The sequence below is a fragment of the Psammomys obesus genome, unplaced genomic scaffold, assembly GCF_907164565.1.
Source record: "Psammomys obesus unplaced genomic scaffold, mPsaObe1.curated_primary_1811, whole genome shotgun sequence".
NCBI classification, from domain to species: domain Eukaryota; kingdom Metazoa; phylum Chordata; class Mammalia; order Rodentia; family Muridae; genus Psammomys; species Psammomys obesus.
Window position 1 is genome coordinate 29393804 of NW_026590062.1, and position 24028 is coordinate 29417831.

A 24028-nucleotide genomic window follows, 5' to 3' on the forward strand; every position below is an offset into this window, starting at 1 on the left:
GAGGGAGGGGAGGGAGAGGAGAGGGAGAGGGAGAGGAGAGAGGAGAAAAGAAAAAAGAAAAGAAAAGAAAAAAAGGAAAGAAAAGAAAAAAGAAAAGAGACAAAAGACTGGGGGTGGTAGGCAGGCCTTTAATCCTAGCAATGGGGAACAGGCAGGCAGAGCCCTTTATGTTTAAGACCAGTCAGACCCAAAGTGAGTTCCCAGCCATCAGGGCTGCACAGTAAAACACGTTCTATAAAATAAAATATTAGAGTGAAACAAAACATTACTGAGATTTGATTTATGAATATTGATTAAAATACATATTCACAATTAAGCTAGAAAAATATTAACTAAAATTTTTGTTCAGTTAATAAACTGCTTTCCCAATCATTACATACTGAATTTTTACTACAACCCCATAAGAGGCGGAGTAGGTAACATCTTCACTTCCAAGATGCAAAAATCAAGACACTCAAAAGGATTCTGGCTGGTTAGTAATGATGCTTGGGAAAGATGTACTAAATACCTGGCGATGCAGAGTCCGTGCATGTACATTTTCATTCCTCAAAACAACACAGTATGGCGGGATTAGCTTCATGGGATGAGAAAGCTAGGAGACATCTGAGTCCAGATCTGTCCCTAAAGTCTTCATTCTTTCCAAGACTGGGATTTTATGTCTAGTTTTCTGGATTGTGTTTGTTTTGTTTGTTTGTTTGTTTGTTTGTTTGTTTGTTTGTTTAGGGAAGCACAAGTGTCCTTAATTAGAGTTTAAAAAAAAAAAACACAGCACATGCAAGCTGTAAAACGAGCAGTTGCCTGAAGATGATGGCTATAGGAGAGACAGAAAACAGCTACTTAAGTTCCAACAAATGTCAGACATTTAGGAGACAAGCATCAACATGACAGGAAGGGATGCTTTAGAGAAAAAGAAGCCCAAAATATTGGTGGGGGAGCCTAAAGTGTTAAGGAAAATATGCTAAAATAGAGGTAGAAAAAAGTAAAGGAAAAGCTGGTTTTTCTGAAGATCTGGAAACTTACTATGCAGGAGACTTACTATGCCCTTACACTACTGCCTTTCTGGATTTTGTTTTGTTTTGTTTTTTAATCTCACTTTTGTACTGAAATTCTGTTTTATGTTTCATGGGAGTTTTTTAAAATTAAGAATGTCCAAACAATGTAACAAACAGTCTTACTTGCTTTGGATATCCCATATAATCAACTTTTACAACCTAACTGACATAGAGCTGTCATCTTAAGTTACGTAATTTTCTGTGACCCCCTAGCCAGAGAACATTGTGTATGTGTTTGCATATATGTTATGCTAATAAATGCTGGAAAAAGGAAAAAAAATCATATTTTATTTTCTAAAAATTCTGGATGAAGCTAGGCATAGTCTGCCATCCCATCACTCAAGGGACTGGTGTGGGTTCAAGGCCAGCCTGGGCTTCATAATAAGATCCAGTTTAAAAAAAAAAAACATGGTTTTAAGTTAACTGAGTATGACTTTTCCAAATGAGCTGAGGCATGTCCTCCGTGGTGGTGGGAGGTAATTGCTTGCATGTACACTGCCCGGAGTTCTATACCCAATGATGGGAAGAGGAAGGGAAGGGAAATGGAGAAACTCTTATGTGTTACCAGGCAACACAGGCACACACACATAGAGACTGTTTCCCTCCCTTCCCAGAGAAGTTCCCACAAAAGCTAAAATCACAGACTGATAAAGCCCAGCAGAAAACCCCATATATTACATGCACTTAAAAATGTAATGGAGGGCTGAAGAAATTGCTCAGAGGTTAAGAGCACTTGCTGCTCTTCCAAAGGCCCTGAATTCAATTCCCAGCAACCACATAGTAGCTCACAACCATCTATAATGAGATGTGGTGCATTCTTCTGGCAAGCAGGCATACATGCAAGGCAGAACACTGTTTACATACATACATACATACATACATACATACATACATACATACATAAATTCATTTTTAAGATGTAATGGATTTTTGCATATTAATAAAAGGGGGGACCACAACCCTGCATACACATCACCCTAAATGCTGAGCTAATCTTTCTAATAAAGCTAGCTGCGTGTGGTTTTTCACAGCTATAATCCTAATATTAGCTAGTTTTAGTAGCTAATTAGTAGTTTTTGTAGCCTGGGCTACAAATAAAAAAGCCTGCTTCTGAAAAGAGGGGTGGAACTGGGTAGTGTTGGTGGATGACTTTAATCCTACCACTTGGAAGGCAGAGGCAGGCAGATCTCTGTGAGTTTGAGGCCAGCCTGGTCTACAGAATAAGTTCCAGGGCAGCCAGACTAAAACATAAACAAACCCTGTCTCCGTGGGGGGAGGGGGGGAGAGAAGAAAAAGAAAGAGGGGCAGAGGGAGAGAGAAGGGAAGCTGACTGACTTACTAGAACTTTAATTCTTTCCAACTTGTTTTCTATCATTTCCAATCTTTTGTTCCGGAATTTCCTGGCTATTCTTTGGTTACATAATTAATCATATACCTTAGTTATATAATTAGGCAGAAAAGGAAAACAAGCAATGGACACAACTATTTTTTTCAGTCTCCTCAAAGAGATGCTGTGGAAATATTTCTTAATTACATGTGTGCTAGAGAAGAAGGCTGCTTATCTTTCGCTTTTGAAATAATACGGGCCATTATTTAAAAATTAAAACAATGCAAAAAATGTATATAGTTCAAAGTCCTCTATAATCCTAGAGGTCACCAAGTCTGACACAATGAATATGTAAATATGTATGTAGGTCATGTGTTCTGTAAAGTATGCACAAATGATGTGCATGTAACACACATCAAACATTTGCATGTGTGAGGGGGTACATGTGTATGGAGGTAAAAATACAACCTTGGTGTTGGTCCTTATCTTCCATTTTGTTGGAGATGTAAACAAAGATCTTAACAAAGCATCTGTAATTTCATTTGCTGAATTCTATACGAAGACATTGAAATGAAGACTGAGCAAAAGTTAACCTGGGGAGTGAGTTCTCGAGCTGTCTTCACTGATGCCTGAATGCCTTCTACTGTCGATTTATTGGCAGTACCAACAGCAGCTGCCTTCTCCGCTGTAGCTCCAAGCCTTCCTGAATGGTTTTCAAAGTTTGCTGCCCTCTCATCAAATACCTTGAGAAAAAAAATAAAGACATCAAGGAAATTTCTTTCAAAACAATGCATAAGAAACCCTGAGAAAAGCTCTTGTTAAATCTCATTCTGCAACTGCTCAAAGATTTTAGAGATGATGTCAACTCTTATTAATAAGAAAATAGTCAACTGGCAAATCTTGACCTTTATGTTTCCTCAGAAGTTCAGCCTTAAGCATCATGTATACACACAAAGAAGCACATCCTTGAATCTTCATTCAGACCTACTTACCTAGAGCAAACAGGACACACACAGGACTATATACTTTTCAACAAGTTCACAGAATATGAAGACTAAATAATCTCATCCCCCAAAGGTGTACTCTTAGTTTAGTAAGAAAGAGAACGCCCTTCCAGGTGCTACTGTAGGCAGCTGGGTGCACTGCAAGCCCTGAGTATCCAAAGAACCCTAACCTAGCTCCAGCTTCCTCTCCTGTATCCCATTACCATTAATGTTGTAAACACTCTGCCCTTGACCTCAAAGGGAAAAATGATAGCTGGTGCTCATACTAGACCTAACACAGAGGCAAGGGTGGGTGATTTTACTAGTCCTACTTAACTGTTTAGTTGGTTCTCTGAATCTCAAAAATCTTAACTTTTGGCATAGGGGGAGAAGAGGGAGGTTGGGTGAGACTGGGAGGAGACAAGGGAGGGGGCTACAGCCGGGATACAAAGTGAATAGATTGTAATAAACAAATAATTAATTTAAAAATATTTTTTAAAAAATCTTAACTTTTCCTTGCCTCATGATATCACGAGACACTGAGCATCACCAAAGAAACTATTTAACTTAAAATGACAAAATGCTTTCTGTTTGTTTGGGTGCCATTAGGATCAGTATCTGGAAACAGGGTATACCAAACAGCACTGGGTCAGGTGTATGCTACATAAACGGCATGCCAGCAGCCTAGCAGAGTACCTCTTTTTCACATCCCACTGAGGTACTTGAGGGTATGATGTCCATACTTGGTATCCAATTCTGACTCATGTCAGACACTCTCTAAAGGTTTCCTAGTTCTGCAGAAAGCTCCACTCCTGATCCAGTGTTCTACAGCCACCATCTGAGGTCTATCTGATCTTGACCTATCCTGACCTTTTGTTTTTATTCAGCTTCCTAGATGGGTGGTGGTGGCTCACACCTTTAATCCCAGTTCTGGGAGGCAGATCTCTATGAGTTCAAGGCCAGCCTGGTCTTCGGAGTTCCTGGGCTACACAGAGAAACCTTGTCTAAAAAATTTTAAAAAGCAGAAAAAGACAGAAATGTACATCTAAAAGGGTTCACATAACTTAGTAGGAAGCCAAGGTATATGCCCACTAAATGGTTTAAACAGAAGATCAGGCTTGGATCTTTCCCTCTTCCTAATTGATGGCTTAATGAATGATTCAAAGATAACACAGCCAAGTAACCATTTAGGGAGTGGATAAAAAGAATCAGAATTTAAACTGTGGCAACATAATAGGATTGAAAATTATTTGTGATATAAAATTAATAAGCCTGAGTTATCTGCTGGTGTGAAGGGCTAGAAACAGACACTGGAAACAAATAATTTCAAAGAGAAACTCAGCATATGCTGAGAAACCTATGAGGCATCTTGAATCCAGATGGACAAGACAAGCAGATAGCTGAAATTTAGTAGCTTATAATTAGCAAACTGCCCTAGTATAAAGAGACTATGAACTGAACTACCTCCTAATCTAGGCCAGAAAGAGAAAGGAGAGTCACTAAGAAGCCAGACCACAACATTTACCCAAAATGTTACATCTTGGGTGGCGCTCCAAACTTTTCGCCTCTGCTGTTAATTAATGACTAGTAAAATTGCATACTTCTGTCCTAGGTTCTTTCACATTCTCTCTAAGAGTTCCTGGAAAAACTGCCACATTGTCCATTCAACACCAATAATGTGAGTGACATTGCTTTGAGAACTGGGCCTCAAGTACTGACAAAGCATAGGCCCTGCCCACATGGAACCTGCAAGACAATGTGGGTCAAAGACACAAAGAAAATATGACAAATGCTGTGTCTGTGTTGCTCAGATAGCCTACAATGACCCTGAACTTCTGATCCTCCTGTCCCCGCCTCCTGAGCGCTGGGATGACAGGCATGCACTGCCTGTCATTGCAGGATGCAGTCTTTGTGCATGCTAAGCAAATACTTGACAAACTGAGCTATTTCCCCAGCCCATCAAACATCAATGAATTCTAAGAAGTAGGATATGGATATTAGGGTATCCCTGAAGTGACAGGATGGGGTTTTCTATGTCACACAAAAGTGAGACTTCAGTCGAAAGGTGAAGAAAGTGAATAAATATAATTTGTGAAAAGAAGTGTCAAGGACTTAAGAGTAGAACATAAACATATTAAGGAACACTATGGATTCAAGATCAATGTGAACAGAAGAATATAAGAAGGACAAAAAGTATCATTGTGAGGTCAAAGAAGTAGATAGGGAGCAGACTTCAGTCAGGGGTAAAGCCACTTTTACAGATGTACACTAATTTATAGGAGTCAAATATGCCCCATTTCTTTGCAGTTTTGTTTTCAATGGCTTTACATTAAAACAGCTATAGTAACTGAGTATAGTGGTACACATCTGTAATCTCAATACCTGGGAGATGGAGAAAGGAGGATTAACACAAGTTCAAGGCCAGCCTGGGATACATCAACAAGTCCTTGTCTCAAAAACAAAAAAAACACCAATACAAATACATCACATTGAGATATAACCCACACAATATTTATTTATAATTCAGGCTTTTTCCCCTAAAGAGTAGCTTAACAGCACATCACTGGCCTGCTATTCATTGTAATGATTCTGGCTTCACTCTAGGACACGGAGGAGTCACCCAAAGGATTTGCACACAATTATTACATCAAATGAGTTTAAAGAATTGTCCTGACTTGTGTTGAGTCTAAAATGCCCTACTCAGAAACTGCAGTGGTCCTCACCCAATTTCTTCCTCGCTGGAGTGCCGCCTTCCCATAAGAAAACCCCAGAGAAGCCAGTTTTTACCTTTTGAACCAGTGCCAAAGACTTACTTCCATGCCATGCTTCTTGATATCCAATGGCATGCAATTCCACTTGCTTTAATCTAATGGCCAGATAGGTGACAGCTTTCGCTTAAAAGCAGACATAACTGACACACTTGGCGGACTAGAAGACTCCCCCCTTTTGCCCTTCCATTTTTCATCCACAAGCATCCTATGTACTTCAGATACTTACCTCTTCCCTATTGGGTGCATTAGGAGGAGCAGTGGCCGCCACTGCCAACAGCTTGATGGGAGTTGTGGTATCGCTGAACACATCAGACACTTCTTGAGTCATAGCTTCCTGCATCTGGGCTTTAAGATCCTTAAAAATATTGTTTACAAATGAAAATTTATAGCAACATCCAAAAGGCATATCTGCTGTAATGCCCTTACTTCACTGACACATTCATTCTTTCTCTTATTCCTTTACTCTCAAAACTATTTCTTGAATATCAATTGTGTACAAAGCACAGAGCTAGCAAGGACCTAGGTGTGGATTCTGTTTTCTAAGATGGTATTGTGTAGTAAAGGGGCAGATATGATTCCTCTCTTGATGGACACTATGAAGTGATAGAACCACACACAGGCTGAGTCCAAAGCAGGTTCTAAGGTGAAACAGAGTTCTTCACCATTCTCAAGTCTAGCCAGGCCTAGTGATAACTGTACTATTTGGAAGATTCAGTACCAAATTCCTGAACAGTTCATTTTCTTAAAAGAAATCAAAAATGAGAATGAGGTTTATAGAAAAATTTCAATAACCTCCAAGGTGCATGTGTATAATCACAGCACTCACATGGCCATGCTATGAAGACTGCCAAGAGTTCAAGGCCAGCTTGGGCTAGAGAGCAAGACACCCTATCTAAATAAATAAATAAATAAATACTAACTAAACAGCAGAAAAATAACACATGCAAAGAGTAAAATCATAGAAGTTCTCTTAATTAAGTAGGAGTTAGAGAAACAACATTGGTTGTTGCCAGTTGGCTTTTTCCTAATAAGCTGATTTCCTTACATACTTGTCTTGTTTTAATTTTCCCTAAACCCAAGAATCTCAAGCCTCAGGCCGAGGCGAAGCAACTTGTCAATAAAGTACTCACCTTGCCACATGAGAACCTGCATGTGGGCTCCAAACACCACATTAAAAATGCTGGCACTGGAGGGGTGCTGACAGGCAGATCCCTGGGGCTCACTGGCCGCCAAGCCTTCCCTACTCAGCAAGTCCCAGAACAATGACATGCCCTGTCTCAGAACATAAGGGTAGATAGGGCCTGACACCTGAGTGGTCCTCTGACCTCCACATACATGCAGACACACTGAACAAAAGTCTCCCCTGTTGTGTTTCTCAATACTAAGATATCAAACAGTATTCTGAGGTCTACCTTTAAGGAGTCTTGAAGCTGAGATGCAAGTGCTCTTGCCTGAGGACTCTCCCCTTCCCCCCGGGCAGCCAGGTCAGCCAGCTGAGCTGTTAGCTGGTCTACACGGTCACACTTGGCAAGAAGATCTTGGCGATAAGGTCCCATCATGACATTGGCCAGCCGATGTCCTTCAGCCACAAGTCCACGGATAGCAGCCTGACCTAAACCAAGAGAAAAACACTAAAGTTTACACAGACCGAAGGAAGGCAACTGTGTTGCCACTCCAAGTTTTTGTGAATAGCATTTAATGAGTACAGGGCTCTGTGACAAAATAGAACTCTTTGGAAATACAGAAAAGTATAAAGAGATTGTACTATGTGTATTAACATTTTTGGTGGGGAGGAACGCTGGAATGGACCCAGAGCCTCATGCACATCTAGTACAGACTAGACTATGTCCAAGCCTAACTTTTATTCCTTGACTCCTACTCTTTACAATGAGCAGCTTCCATTTACTAAACATCTTTTTAAAGCATGGTCTAAGGATGCAGTGTGTAGCATAATGGCAGACTACTTGCCCAGCACACACAAATCTTAGGGTTTGCCCCAGCACTATAAAAGCAATAAAAACAAAAATATAGCCTGAAAGTATAGGTCGTATTTTTGAAATGGTTTATTTTTAGTTTATGTGCATTGGAGTCGTGAGCTCCCATGGTGGGAGCTGAAGCTGGGATCTCTAGAAGAGCAGCCAGTGCTCTTAAGCACTGAACCATCTCTCCATCCTCAAGGTTACATTTTATTATTATATTAATCATAATTATCTTATTGCTTGTTAAGTATTATTGAATATTCACATTGTTTACATGCAGTCTGATAGTAATTCCCTAGAAATGAATAGAAAGAAGGAAAAAAACTCCTAAAAATCAAAGTGTAGACCAAATGGGTATGAACGCTTTAACAGCATTGTGCATAGAACATCAGATTCAGGCTGTTTGCATTATTTCATTCCTAAGCCCAGTTATGTATCTGCCCAGTTCTCTAGTCCCTCTCTTACACTAGACATCACTAATTTAAACATTCACCTTATGAATGTAGGAAACAAGAGCATATCTTTTAGCCTCAGCAGATGTACTAAGAAATCATGAAACAAAATCATACAAAATTTCTTCCCGGGTCTTATTTTGTTTTGTTTTTTCAAAATAGGGTTTCTCTGTGTAGCCCTGCCTGTCCTGAACTAGCTTTGGTAGACCAGGCTGGCTTCAAACTCACAGAGATCCACCTGTCTCTGCCTCCAGAGTGCTGGGATCAAAGGCATACATCACTATGCCCAGCTTCCTGGGTCTTAACATCAAACTTTTAGGTTAAAAAAATTTTTACTTTCAGGTAGGCCTTATGGTGCATGTCTTTAATCACAGCACTCAGGTCAGAGGCAGATTGATCTCATTAAGTTCACAGTCAATCCGGTCTAGATAATGAATTCTGGGATAGCTAAAGCTATACAGAGACCATGTCTCAAACAAACAAGCCAATGACAACAAAATTTAAACTTTTACAAGATGCTGTGAGGACATTAATACCTTTTACTATCATTTTCCAAAAATAGTAAGGACTAGAAAAAATAGAAATACTACAGAATGAAAACATACACAGGATTGATAGCAACTAGTTCAAAGCTAAAATTACGAAGCTCTTTCTGTTTGTCCATAGCAAAATCATTTACTCTCTAATACTTCTCTACTAAATCAGAGAGATTTTACTGGCCGCATCTGAAAATGGAACCATCCTGAAATGTGACTTCCCAGCAGCTGAAGAACCCTTTCAGCACCTTATTACCTCATAAAGGACACATGGTAGTGACCGGTACATTTGCACTGAGACCAGCCCTTACCAACTCCACGGTCATCTACTGTTGGATTATCAATCCACCGATGCGCTTGTTCGATCTTGCCCTCAAGGTGGACGGCTGCCTTAGCAGGTCTGCTGTTGGCCACAGCCCTGTTGGTTTTGGTCTGCAGGTTCTGCAGAGCTGTTGCCACCTGTTTAGCCAAGGCTCGAGCCTCTGGGGAGTCTCCTTTCCCCCTAAAGAAGTAAAAACAACCATTCAATTATAATTTACATCATAGACACAACGTATGTTGAGCTAATTTAACTGTTAATAACATGTTAATGAGAATGAAAATTGCTAATAATTATTAAATGGATTTGAAATGAATGTTTTATTTAGCCCATGGATATGAAAATAATTTAAATTCACATTACTTTCTCCTAGCTTGAGTTAATACACACACACACACACACACACACACACACACACACACACACACACCAGGCTGTTATCTCCACTCCCTCACTCACACTAGACTGCCTGCACTCTTTCCCTGACACACATACAATCACAAGCTCCCCATGGAAGTAGGTGTGCCTAGACAATCATGTCAGTAGTAGAAGCAATATTAGCAACACAACTAATGATGCTGTATTTGAGTTCTAATTTTTCTAGGTATGCTATAAGCTCTAGCTCTCCCCTTTCGCCATTTAATCTTCACATCCACCCTACAAGGTAAAGAACAGTATTAGCCAAAACACAAAACTGATGCACAAAATTGAGTAAGAGCCTATCACTTAATTCAATGGAGTCAGGGTTCAAACCTGGCCTGTGAATCTAGAGGGTTCACTTTTCTATCCATTTTGTTTGTTTTCAAACAGTGTTTCACTGTATAGCCCTGGCTGTCCTGGAAGTTGCTCTATAAACTAGGCTGGTCTCCAACTCACAGAAACCTGCCTGCCAAAGTTATGTATGAGCACCACCTTTTAATCTACTACCTGTCCTACCGTATGTTAGTATTCTATAACCCCTATTCTCTGCCATAACTGATAGAACTGGGTGGTTTTCTACTCAAAAACAACATACGTGAAAGTCACAACCTACACTTAATAAGATTCTAGTGTTTCTCTAAATACAGCGTGAATAGAAGTTATCTGGGACTTTATTTTTGGATACAGATAGTTAAATCTACTATCAAAAGAGACCCTGATCTAGGATGAGGTAAGAGTCCACATTTTAAACAAAATTTGCAGGTAATCCTTGTTCCATACTTCAAAAACATTTTCCAAGTCAACCAGTAGAGGCTAAGGAGCTAGAAAATCATGTAAAGCCTGGGGCGTGGTAGGCCAAAGGAAGAACCCCTCAAGTAAAGTGAACAAAAAGAGTAAACAGATGGACAAGATCAATCTGGATACTAAGACACTAAAGGGAGACATGGGGGCTTCTATTTACTACGAGACATGGCCTCTGTTCAAGCTTGGGTTCCATTAGATGCCTCCATATATTTCCAATAACCCATCACTTTTTACTTGATTCAATTTCTTGCAGTCAAAGAACACGAGCAAGTGTATCAACACAGAAATTAAAAAAACAACCACATTATGTCTCAAGAGGAGAAACTGTCCTGAAAGAACTAATTGCAAAGCTGAGATTTTAACCATCAAGAAAATGAGGAGATGGGGCTAAGGGGGTGGTGTAGTGGTCCCATGCACTAGCTGCTCTTACAGGGCTCAGCTTCAATTCCCAGCATCCACATGCTGCTCACAGCTGTCAGTTTCAGGGGATCCAACACCTTCTTCTGACCTCTGTAAGCACCAGGCATGCTTGTGATACACAGACACGCATGCAGACAAAGCACCCATACAACATAAAGTAGTATTTTAAGAAAGAAAAAGGAAATACAAAGAACCTGGTCAAATTTTATGTCTTGAGACTACTCAATCACAGAAAATTATGAAAATATCACACTGGGCAATGATGGCTCACACCTTTAATCCTAGTGCTTGGGAGGCAGAAGCAGGTGGACTTCTGAGTTCAAGACCAACCTGGTCTACAGGGCATGCCAGGACAACCAAGGCCACACAGAGAAACTGTGTGTTCGTGTGCATGCATGTATGTCGGGGGAGGAGGAAGGCCAGGGGTCTATTAAAGAAAGCACCAAGGCATCTGGGAGACTGATTAATTTTACAATGTCTTTATGGTTTTAACTTTTTCTAGCCTCCCCTCTTATAAAGCTAAGCAAAGGCAGTGGGTGTCTTCTACAGTGTCCATATGACTAGTCCTACTGCCAGGCTATGTACATGTCCGTTTATATTACAATGATAAGAATTATGATGGCATTAACAGCCACACATGAAGGTCTACTGTTATCACCCTTACCAGCAGTTATATGTCATCTAAAAAACATGCCGAAAATCTATGTAATGGATTGTGCTGGGTCCCAGGAATTCATAGTCTCTGCCTTTTTGCTTTCTTAGCCAGCAATATCCTCTTTGTCAGAGGATTCTAATCAATCTGTTATTTTGGGAAGATAAAAATAGGCATTTTCTCAAAGAAGAACAGAAATAGAACATATAAGTTCAGTGGAAGAAGTGGAATATTCCCAGACATTTGACTTTGGTTTTTATTAGAGAATGGTGCTGCAGGACTGCAGTAAGAAAGAAAAATATTTCTCTTTGGCATCATCCCCTCCTTTAGCATTCCTGGGAGCATGTTGAGAGGTTCTGGCAGGAAGTGCAGCCACTCTCCTACACCCTTGACCAAGAGCAGTCCTCCTCTAGCTAGCAGAAGGCCATCCTCTTGGACAAACCAGTTTTTCTAGTGAGATACACATGGAGCAATGAGGGAGGACAAGGGCACCCACCTCAGACACCAGGTGGACCAGCCAGACCACCCTCCTTCTCATCCCACTAGAGAACATTTTAGGATATGGTATTGATTTGTTTTGTGTGGTTTGGCTTGGCTTAGTTTCTTCAAATAGGGTCTCACATAGCCCAGGCTGGCCTCAGATTCTTGATGGAACTACAGGAGAACTTGAATTTCTGACCTTCCTGTCTCTACCTCCTAATTTCTGGGATTATAAATATCTTCCACTACACCTTGTTTTATGCAATGCCCTGCCTGCACAAGAACTCTACCAATTAAGTTATATCCCCAGCCCACGGTGCTGCTGTTGCTGTTGCTTTAAAGATAGCAATATATTTGTCAGAACAAAGGAGTAACTCTTTTCCATATGATCAAAGTAGGTATGTTGAAAGCCCTTTAAGAAAAGAGTCTGTGGCAAGGATGTTATAGGAACAATCATTCAGGAAATGTAATTTAAGAATCCTTTATATAACTGATACTCAAGCAGTAACACTGCTAGGCAAGGGAGAAAGTACTTTCTTATGCTTCCTGTCTCACTCACATATAGACACACAGGAGTCTTTTCATAGCTAACTACAAATATTATTTTTCTCATGTCTAGGATAGACATGTAACAAACATAATATCGCACGGAAAGTCCTAGTTTAGAAATCATAAAAATACAGTTTAAAAATGAGTTCTCAGCAGACTAAAAGTATTCACTTAAAATCATATGATCAGGAACAAATCATTAAAGTTCAATTACATCACTGATACACAGAGGAAACATCTGACCTAGTCATTTTAGCCTATAGGGATCCAACATGCATATGACATACATTATGTCAGAGGTAGGGTCCAAGGATCTGCATTTTGGGGATTAGCTATGCATTTAACCTATGAGAATTCAACTCTACATACTCCTAGAATAAAAGAACAGAGGGAAAGTGAGGGGGAGGTGAGATGAAGAGATACTAATGTGAGAATAAGAAATTAAATACGTACTGTCTTCGTAAATCGCCTAATTTAGAGGTCAGAGCAGCTATCTCTCCAAGGGAGCGTAGGATGTCATCTCTCTCCTTAGGATCATCACATAATTCTGCAATCTTCCGAGCTTCAGCCAAAGCCCCTCGAATCTGTTCTTCTCCTTCGGGTCCACCATTTGGATCTGCAAGCCAATTCTACACACCAAAGTGGACAATGTAATCTACCCATGAGCCACATTTAAACTTAACAAAGCCATCAGAAATCTCTCCAAATAGTCAAACAGCATACTGGCAATCATTTTTAGAGTGCTAATTCTGATTTTTTTTTTACAAGTTTTTAGCTCAGGTAAAATCAAATTACTCTATCTTTTCTTTTCTGGGTTCTATTATGTCATTACCCCACCATCCCAAATACTGAGGACCAAATCTAGCCATAATTCTTACCACTGAGCTCTGCTTCCAAGCATGTTAGTTTCCATTAGAATAACATTCTCAGGCTGGGGTTTTAGCTAACTAGTACAGAGCTTGACTAACATGCACAAACCCTGAGTTTGATACCCAAACTGAAAAAAAAAAAAGATAAAACAACAACAAGGAATAAAACATATTCATAAGTTTTATCCCATCTTTGAATTAATCAGACTTTTTTTCAAGTTTTTCAAGCATTTGTATTTGTTAAGTCAAATTTGTTAAATTAAATACAAATGGCATTGAAGGTGTTTTGTACAGAACAGAATCTGAAATTTGAATACCTAATATAGTAGTGAATTCTAAGACACGAAAATAGTTTCAAAATCTAGTATTCTGTCATATTCAGATCTTTTAACTAGCTGAAGTACTAAAAATTCAGATCTCTAGTTCAAAATATAGGGAAACATGAGTCTACACCTATTATGGTGTGGGAGGTGTCAGCACTGTAAACTGCTGGGAGTCAGTCATCACTAAGGAACATCCATTTATCCACCCACAGTAGACGATGGCAAAGGGGAGTGCAGGAAGAGATGTGGGATATTAAGAACGCTTCTCTCCCTCTTCTCCTTCTGTCCCTCCTGAGAGCCATCCTCACCTGGGCAGCATCAATCTTCTTTGCAATACTCTGCTTTGAGTTCGTCATGGCTTCCAGCTTTCGAGCTGCATTTTCCACTTTGGCAGTGAGCACGTCAAGCCCCTGAGACACCTGCTGGGCCTTCTGCATGGCCACTGGCGAGGCTCCTTGTCCTCTACTCAGAATGACATATCTGGTCATTATATCCTCTCAAATACTTAACTATTCCTTCACAAAGTATGTGTGATCTTTATTAACATGTGTACCTTTCTCCCCAGTAAGCGCAGACAGCACAAGAAAACAGAACAAAGGAAAACATCCAAAAACCTACTTTCTCTTTTGCTGTCAAAAACACAAGTTTTTATTTTGCTTTGCTTTGTTTCTGAGACCAGGTCTTATCTAACTGCAGCTAGCTCTGAATGCCTCATCTTCCAGCTTCCTTCTTCCCAAGTGTTAGAAGTGTAAGTGTGCACCGCTGTGTCCAACTCACATTAGCTTCAGAGAACTAGTTAACCACTTGGAGACAGGCCAGCAAATTTTAGTGATAATTATTAGTGATTATACAACCAAAAATGAACTTTTGCTTTTGGAAAATTTTCCTAGAGATCTTTCTGTTTTATATGGCATGGTTACTACAGTAGTGTGTTCTTTAGAAATGAGTAGCCCATTAGCTTGTCTTATTTATGGGGAATCATACATTGATATTATTTCAGAACATAGTGTATATAGTCTGAGAGAGGATAACACAGCAAACCAATTAGATCTATGTTTCTAAATCCTGACTTTTGGCTCCTTTAGAATTTTTGTTCTAATGTTTAACATTTTTGGGCTTCAGAATTTGTTTAGTTTGGGTTTTTGTTATTGTTTTGGGTTTTGGGGGAAGGGTTGTTTGTTTTGGTTTTGGTTTGGTTTTTCATACAGGGTTTCTTTGTGTAGCCTAGGCTGTCCTGGACTTGCTTTGTAGACCAGGCTGGCCTGGAACATACAGAGATCCGCCTGCCTCTGTCTCCCAGAGTGTTGGGATGACAGGCGTGTGCCACAGGCTACTAATGATGATCTTAACATGTATCTTCCATTACTATACAACTTATCAATGACCAAACGAGCCAGTGCGGAGGAACAAACAGAGCACATCGCTTCCCATGGAGTCTTTAAAGACTGATATTTCCCTCTCTCAGAAACGGTATTCTACTACTGCAAAAAAAAAAAAAAAAAACGAAATGATAAGACTGAGTAAAAGACTTGATCCCTGATCTGAGTTTCCAGGCTAAAAAGTGAGACTAGCCACCTTTTTACAAACCTGGACCATTTTAATCCATCTAGATTAATAATTTCAATCACAGGTGTGATGATTTCATCATTTTAAAGAACGGCATGATTGAATTTAAGCTTCGAACACCCTTGCTTCCCTTAACAGTAAAATGAGTGTATCATTACCTGACTTAAAAAAAATTTTTTTTGAGATCGCATTTATTCTTATTTGATGTGTATGGGTATTTTGTATGTCTGTGTACTGTGTGCATACACTGCCTGCAGAGGGCATCAAATCCTCTGGAAGCAGAGCTACCAATAGTTGAAAGCTGCTATATGGATGCAGGAACTGAGCCCAAGTTCTCTGAGAGAGCAGTCAGTGTGCCTGCGCGATTGAGCCACCTCTCCAGTCCCATCTTTATCTTTTCTGTGTGTACGTGTACTGGGCATGTTTGTGTCCATGTGTATATGCCAGTGTAAGGCTTGTTTCTCTGCTGTCACCCGCCTTGTTTTATGAGACAGGCTCTCTCACTACTCTAGAACTTGCTGATTAGGCTAGGCTAGCTGGACAGTAAACACCAGGAAAATGCCTGTCTCTACCTCATTGGCACTGGAATTATAGACCCAGACTGCCCTGAGGTCTGACTTTTTACAGAAATACGAAAGATCTTCCCAAACCCTCTGCCCTCTTTCTAAAATCCATCTATACCAACACTATAGGTAGTGAACTCCATAAATGCACTGCCAGGTGTATAAAGGCATACATAAGCCTTTGTCTCATACTTGAGGCCTTCCTACAACCTGACAAGAGAATGGAAGACTGAGCAAACACTATCCATGGTTTCTTTTATTTTCTTCAACTATAGTAATTAATCATGAGGAATATTTCTGGTAAATGAATCTAGGTAAGAATATATTATGGGCCAAATTCAAACTAAGAAGTTTACTGAGCCCAGAAAGATTCATATGGTATGTTCTTACTTATATGTGGATTTTAGCTATATAGTACAGGATATATATACAATTCACAGACACAAAGAAAATAAGTAAAAAGAAAGGCACAAGAGATGATGCTTGAATCCCACCCAGAAAGGGAAATAGAATAGACAGCAGAAGTGGCTGAAGAGAGGGAACAAGGTAAGAGAGGGAAACGGAGAGAAACGAGGGTGGAGATGAGACCTGGGAAAAGCAAGGGTGGGAGGACAGAGGGCCTGCAGAGAGAAGAGAAACAGTGGGCAGGGGCATCTCTGTGACAAGCTGGGAACCTAAGACAGGGTAGGCTTAGAGGGGAACTCTAGCTGAGACTCCTAGTAGCAGGGGCCCTGGGGACTGAAAAAGATGCCCTCTAACTAGACAAGACTCCTAGTGGTGGGAGAACACCAACCCATCCAAAATACTTCGATCCAAACTTACCCTCCTACAAGACCTGCAGGGACAAACATAGAGCAGAGATTGAGGGAATGTCCAACCAACGCCTGGTATTTGAGACCCACCCCATGAGAGAGAGCCAACCCCTGATGCTACTAACGATACTCTGCTATGCCTGCAGACAGGCGTGGCTGTCCTCTGAGAGGCTTCACCCAGCAGCAAATCGAAACAGATACTGAGACTTACAGGCAAACATTGGGGGAAGCAGAGGGAGTCTGGTGGAAGAGTGGGGTTAAGGATAGAAGGACCTGGAAAAGACAGAGCTCCACAAGAAGACCAACAGAGCCAACTCACCAGAGCCCAGGTAGGCTTGCAAAGACTGAAGCAACAACCAACAACCATGCACAGACTGGACGTAGGCCCCCTACACAGATGTACCTGATGGGCAGCTCAGGGTTCATGTGTTCCCCTTTCTAGTAAGGGGAATGGGAGCTGTCTCTGACATGGACTCTTTTTGATCACTTCCCCTTAGTGGAGCTGCCTCACTAGGGCACAGGGGAAGAGGAGGCACTCAGTCCTGATACTGCTTGATGTGCTGGGGTGAGCTGGGGGGGGCTCCCTTTTCTGAGAAGGGGAGGGGGATAGATGGAAAAAAGCAGAAGGGTGGGGTCGGGAGAAGGGAAAGGAGGAGGTTACAATTGGGATGTAAAGTGAATAAATAAATAAAATTTTTAAATGAAGAAAAAAAAGTTTACTGAGTCCTATGGGGGTAAAAATGTATTCTTAAAACCTAGAAGCCTGGGGCTGGAGAGATGGCTTAGAGTTTAAGAGCACTGGCTGATCTTTCAGAGGCCCCAGGTTCGATTCCCAGTACCAACATGGCAGCTCACAAAGTAAATTGATTGTAATTAATAAAAAAAATTAATAAAAAACCTAGAAGCCTGAATATCAATTTTTAAAAACGTGTTACTATGTTTCAGCCATCAAATGTTAAAATAGCTGGACATATTTAAGAGAAGATAGCTTTCTAATCTTTTATCATGAAAGGATAATGCAGGCTCCACTAGGAAGCAGGTCCAGTTACTAATCTGTGTTTTAGCCTTTTCTCTTAACAAATTAAGGGTCTCTCCCATACAACTGCCTCTTTCTTTTGCTTATACTCACAACTGTGTTTTTGAGAATTCCAAGTGAAAACTGCCTACCACACTATGAAAGAACTGCAGACCGAAGAGGAAGCAATGAAAAATTAGAAGAGCCAAGAATCTTGTCAAACTGCACTGGCATTTTTCCGAATGGGAACAAAACTTCTTTTTGTCCCTTCTGCAAAGTCCTTGCCATGCTTCTGAAGGAAGGCTGCTTCTCAACAGGAAACAGGCTCAGTGAGAGCCATGCATCTAAGCTACTCCCTCTCCCGTTTAGATACACACTCTGAAGACTCTGGGGCTTCTTGGCTACAACACATCTACAACCCACAGGTATTTGCATTGTTTTAATTGAAGATGAAGGGCTTCGTAAGAATAAAAATTCATGTTGATCCAAAAGAAGTACCTTTCCAATCCACACTTAGATGTGAGTGCTTCGCACCACACAGAATGGTAATGGAGCACACTGCGGTTTGCTTCTGTGCTCTGATACGGTATGTTGTATATACCAATGATTGAGGACTTTCAGGACATTCTCAAAGCAAAATTAAATTTCACTTACTCTAGTTATTTCAGCACAATTCAATCTTCTCAATGTCTGTAATATATTCATTAACACCATAGTTTTTTTTTTTTAATCTACATTCCACTGAGTTATTTTCAAAAGCAAACTAGGTGTACTTATTTAGGGGTAGGGGATGTCTTAAAAACCAAGACTTGAGAAGAGTAAAAAGAAGGTTAAAACTAATTATAAGGGCCAATGAGATGGGTTAGAGTATAGCTACACACACAAAAATAATAATAAAATGTTAACAAACTTTTTCTTTCCCCCACCCCCCAAATGTTAACAATTTTAAAAATACATTTTAATACAAAGTAAAAAACCAGTATCTCATGTAGCTCAGGCTGGCCTTCAATTCAATGGGTAGCTGAGGATGACACTGAACTCTGATCCTCCTGCCTCTACCTCCTGAGTTCTAGGATTGAGACATATATTCCTTTCCTGGTTGGTGGTGCTAGGAACTGAGCCAGGGTTTCGTACATACTAAGCAAGCATTCTATCAACTGGGCTAATCTCCAGCCCTACTACGCTTCAATGTTTCTATCTACCCATCCATCTTTTATAAAAGAGATAACTAATTTGGTCAGACTTCAACTCTGCCCCTTATTCTTCGTAAAACTCTAGCCAGAAAACTAGCTAGAAACTTTTTTTAATTACATAATTAGCTCTAACTTTATTATGCTTTGAATTTCTTAAAGCTCTCTTATTAGCACAAAACAATTCAGTAAAATTGCCATGGACTTGTGTACAGAATCACCTCATTAGCTGTTACTGGTTTGAGAAAAGTAAAGGAATCTTACCTGGCTCGGAGGTCAGCCACTTGGTCAGTCATCTGCCCTAGCATCTTGCAGGTTCCTAGGATCTCCCGGCGTTCTTTGCCTGCACAAAGTTCACCAACTTTTCCAGCTTCATCTAAGATCTGTCTGATGGCCTGCTCACCAGCGTCCCCTAAAATAGTGAGGTATTCAATATCTACATTGTAGGCATATCAATTATTCAAAGAGGTTACTTAACAAGTCAGTTCATTCATGAAGGAATAGATGACTTTAAAAGACAGGTGAACAAAAGGCAGTCCATCTGATGGCTAACAGCCACGCAGTGCCTCATAACCATAAAGTGAGTTTAACTACAGGCCCCAATGAATAAGATTACTTGGCACCATATCTGCTCAGATAAATGAAGTAGATTTACCATAAGAATGTGGATAATGAAAAGAGAGTCTAATAATTCAACAGTACTTAGCACCTCCAACTTCCATTAGGCTCAAACAATCTAAAATGGAACAAATATTAAATTAGAAAAGCCTTAAGGCCAAGCTCAATAACCTAGTTAGGTCTTTATATAGTCAACTTCACTTTACCATTCTTATTGACATCACTATACAATCTGCTTAACTAAGTACACTGCAGATAGTCTACCCAACTGCACTAGCAAAAACAAGCTTTTATTCAGAATAATAACCTTTCTGATTCAGGGAATGGGTGAAGCAATAACTTTTCAAGGAATGCCAGCTTAGCTGGTTTATTCACAATGAGAGATGCTAACTAAGGTTGTGCCTTCATCCTTTAAGACCTAGGGATGTTTCAGTCACTGGGAACCATGACGGGGTACTACAGTTATCTCAGAGTTCCTTCCTTTCCTTCATTTGCTTGTATTTTATCTGTTTATTGTTCAGAAAAGATGAACTGCAGGGTTACCTGGGGAGGCACTAGGGTCACGGAGCCAACCTTTGGCCTGGTTCAATTTAGAGTCTATGGATGCCAGTGCTCTCTTCATGGCTTCGGTGTCCTTTGGAAGACAAACAGCACAGTTATTGTCTGTTTTGTAATAATGTCTCTTCATTTTTACAGAAAGGTAGCTACAGTACTAACACACAGCAGCTCAGGTAGTCCTACAGCAGCCTTTAACAATCTCACCACACCACAATTCTTGTATCTGTCAAAATGCATCATCTTGCATGCAAATGTTTAGTTAATTCTATCCTGCCTCTTGATATCTCCACTGCTAAAATTGAAAAAACTTTAAAAAACTGCTCAAGCCAAAAATATGTCTAGTAAGTTTTCAGCAGCAAGATACCCTGCTGCCCATGCTTCATTATCAGCCTTTCCACTAGTCAACATCCATTGACAAAGCCTTGACAAAGTCTCCCTGCTTTAGGAGAGCCTCATTAGTATGTGGGGCCACAAAGCACAGTTCTTTTATCTCTTGTTTTGAGATGCTCACACACACTGGATGATGTTTCATTATATTTAATTAATCAAAAAAATTACAGTTACTTGTTGGCAAAAACAAATAGAGGGTGTTAATGTAACTGTTTTGTTTGAGTTCTCAAAATAAACCGCTCAAAGTTTTCCAAGAAGAAAGAGCACTGTTGGCCTTCCCTACTACTCCTTACTTAATTCTCATCCTCACATCCCTCACCATCCCTAATAAATGGATCTCAATATATTGCTTATAACCAGCATTCATGATGATAAGCATAAAACTAATACAGAATCTAGCCAGAATGTAGCTAGAAAACAGCCAATATAAAGAAAAAAGTTTTGAAACAGGGTCTCATTATATAGCTCTGGCTGGACAAAACTTGCTATGTTGACCAGACTAGCCAAGTTGACATAAAGAGCTCCGGATTAAAGCTATGTGTCATGACTCCCAGCTTAATTTGTTTGTTTGTTTGTTTGTTTGTTTGTTTGTTTGTTTGTGACAGGGTTTCTCTGTGTATCCTTGGCTACCCTGGACTCGAATTGTAGACCAGGCTGGCCTTAAACTCACAAAGATCACCTGCCTCTGCGTCCTAGTGCTGGAATTAAAGCCACCACCTCCTGGCTACCCAGATTAATTTTTAATACCTAAAAATGCAAAAAACAATATAATAAATATTCATGTGCACCCCCCTCAACTCTGTCTCTCACAGTCCTATCCTTCCCCGGCCAGGGTGGAGGAGGGGCATCACTGTGTAGTCCTGGTTCCTTGGAACTCATTATATAGACCAGGCTGGCTTCACGGCATCTGCTTGCCTCTGCTTCTGCCTCACAAATTCTGGAATTAAGGGTATGTGCTGTTACAACTGGCCATCTCTTAAGTCTCACTTAACATCTTAAAAAACAGTCTATCTCCCTTTTTCACTAGAGGATTGACTCTCAGAGAGTCAACCCATAAAAGTATAATGTTAACCTCTTTAATTCTAGGCAATGCCCATCCCTAAAATTTTATTCAATTTCTAATCTTACAGATGTTGAACAGCAAGATTCCACAAGGGGGCACCAAGCGTACCCCTACTTCCAATTCAAAGAGACACCACTACACCATAAAGAGCAGCCAGTATTTGCAAGGCTTAAAATCAGCAGCAGCTGGACTCCAATGTTTTCAAAACACCCACTCAAAAGATAGACTCTCCACTTCTCCCTTCTCTCCCACATAAGAAGATAGAGAGAGCTCTCTCGTTCTAACTGTTCTCAGCCACAGCAATAAAAAAAAATGAACTAAGTTACTAGGAGGAGGAGGAGGAGGTGAAAAAGTTAATAAGTTAGTTATATAGAATTATGATAGCTACCAATGTTAGGAAGCTTCAGGAAGATCTAGTCCAAAGTCCATTTATAACCAGTAAAATAGGACAGCTGTATCTTTAGGTATTTGATATATCATTTAAATCTGTTTGAGTCCTCCTCTTGTTGTACAATAATTTACCCAGCAAACCTTGCCCCCGGAAGTAACAGCTGAATTCCAAAGATATCCAAATATCATTTTAAGATTCATGTAACTCCTAACCTCAAGGAATCGAATAGCTTTCAGTATTTAACATAAGTTATAAGATTTAACAAGTTGTATAGGTGTAGATTTGTTTCTAATAACGTAAGTTTTTTTCTTGGGAAATATGTGCATACCTTGGAAAAGAGGAATTGTGTCAATGTAATAAACTGTTAATAAACATTTCTATAATAATTTTACATTTCAAAATCTAAATTCCAAAGAAAAGGACATATTTTCAAAAAGGCAAATATATTTTAGCAGCATATATTATAATATATAGCAGTAATAAAGGCTACTAGTTAGGAAGGCAACCTTAATTGAACTTCCTGCACGGTAGATTCTGTTTTAGCCATTCTTCCCTTCAATTACTTCACTGAATCATAAGGTGAAATATAATTTTGTTTTAGAAATTAAGAAACAAGGAGTCACTCTCAGAATGATTTGATCTTAAGTTTGCTGACTCCAACATCTTATTTTATAAAATATCATATGAAACTTTATTTTTTTTTTCTTTTTTCCAAAGAGAGTAGCCAAATATGCCACAAACCTTCTGCAACAGTCAGCAGATCTCCACCTTGTCAGTGTGGTCTTCTCTCAAAAGAGAAGCTCCAGAACTCAAACTCACAATCTGTGCTAACATAAATGATTGCTTTTATTCTCCAATATCCTGAAATGATTTGAAACACAATGGGAAAACAAGCTTTGCTCTATTTAGCATCCTCGAAAATCATTTCTTTTTCTTTAATGAGCTCAAAGCCCTTTCACTATGAAGAAAGATTATGATTCTCAGGAAGAGAGTAATTTTCTTCTGAGTAGATCTGACAACATCAGAAAATTAAAATTAGCAGATGTTCTGTTTCCCTTATACTTAACCAATGGCAAATGGGGAATGAAGCTGCAGTTTTTTAAAATGTATATGGATGTTTTGCCTGTATGCATGTTTGTGTCCTGTGTGCATATCTGGTGCCTGTGGAGGCCAGAAGAGGGCATCAGATCCCCAGGCACTGGAGTTACAGAAAGTTCAAAGCTTCCATGTAGGTACTGGGAATTGAGCCTGGGTCCTCTGGAAGAACAGCCAGTGCTCTAGACCACTGAATCATCTGTCCAGCCCTGAAGCTGCATTTTTAAAGCTGGGGATTTCAGTTAGTTTCTAGGTTGGTTTATTGCTATATTTTTATTTATTATTTTTTGTGTATGTGTGTGGGAAAGAATGTGCCACCACATACGTTTGATGGTCAGAGAACAGTTTGCTGGAGTTAATTCTCTCTGACAATGTAAATACCAAGAATCAAACTTACATCAGCCTAGGTGACAGGTGCCTTGATCCTCTGAGTCATCTCTCCGTCCCTCTTGCTTTTAAAGCATGTAATTTAGACAGTTAAAATTTTTATAACAGTTACTTAACAGACCTCCTTAAATTATTTTTGGAACAGTGCAGCTAATAATCATTTGAACACATTACCACTTAGTCGTAGCTATTAAAAACAAAAGTGTTTCTAGGGACAAAAAAAAAATCTCACATGTATTTTTTAAAAGGCAGCATTTATGAAATCCTCTCATGAGCAACAAAAATGTACTAACAGCAGACATGATAAAAACAGATTCCATAAATACTAAGACCAGAAGTCAGTTCGGAGATGCGTGTGGGAGTGTGTATATATATGTATACATGTGTGTATGTGTATATATATATATATATACATATATATATATATATATATATATATATATA

At 39.7% G+C, this 24028-nt stretch overlaps 1 protein-coding gene across 2 annotated transcripts in view; it reads right to left on the reverse strand.

Annotated features, from left to right (window-relative positions):
* Positions 1-24028, reverse strand: part of Vcl (vinculin) — a 94898-nt gene that overhangs the window by 15797 nt on the left and 55073 nt on the right. For both annotated transcript variants that reach the window (XM_055605915.1, XM_055605917.1), the window contains exons 7-14: positions 20244-20334; positions 19347-19494; positions 14245-14398; positions 13198-13373; positions 9412-9602; positions 7546-7745; positions 6360-6488; positions 2973-3122 (exon numbers count right to left, since the gene is read on the reverse strand). In XM_055605915.1, the coding sequence (XP_055461890.1) occupies positions 2973-3122; positions 6360-6488; positions 7546-7745; positions 9412-9602; positions 13198-13373; positions 14245-14398; positions 19347-19494; positions 20244-20334 (1239 nt within the window). The remainder of the gene's footprint in view (positions 1-2972; positions 3123-6359; positions 6489-7545; positions 7746-9411; positions 9603-13197; positions 13374-14244; positions 14399-19346; positions 19495-20243; positions 20335-24028) is intronic.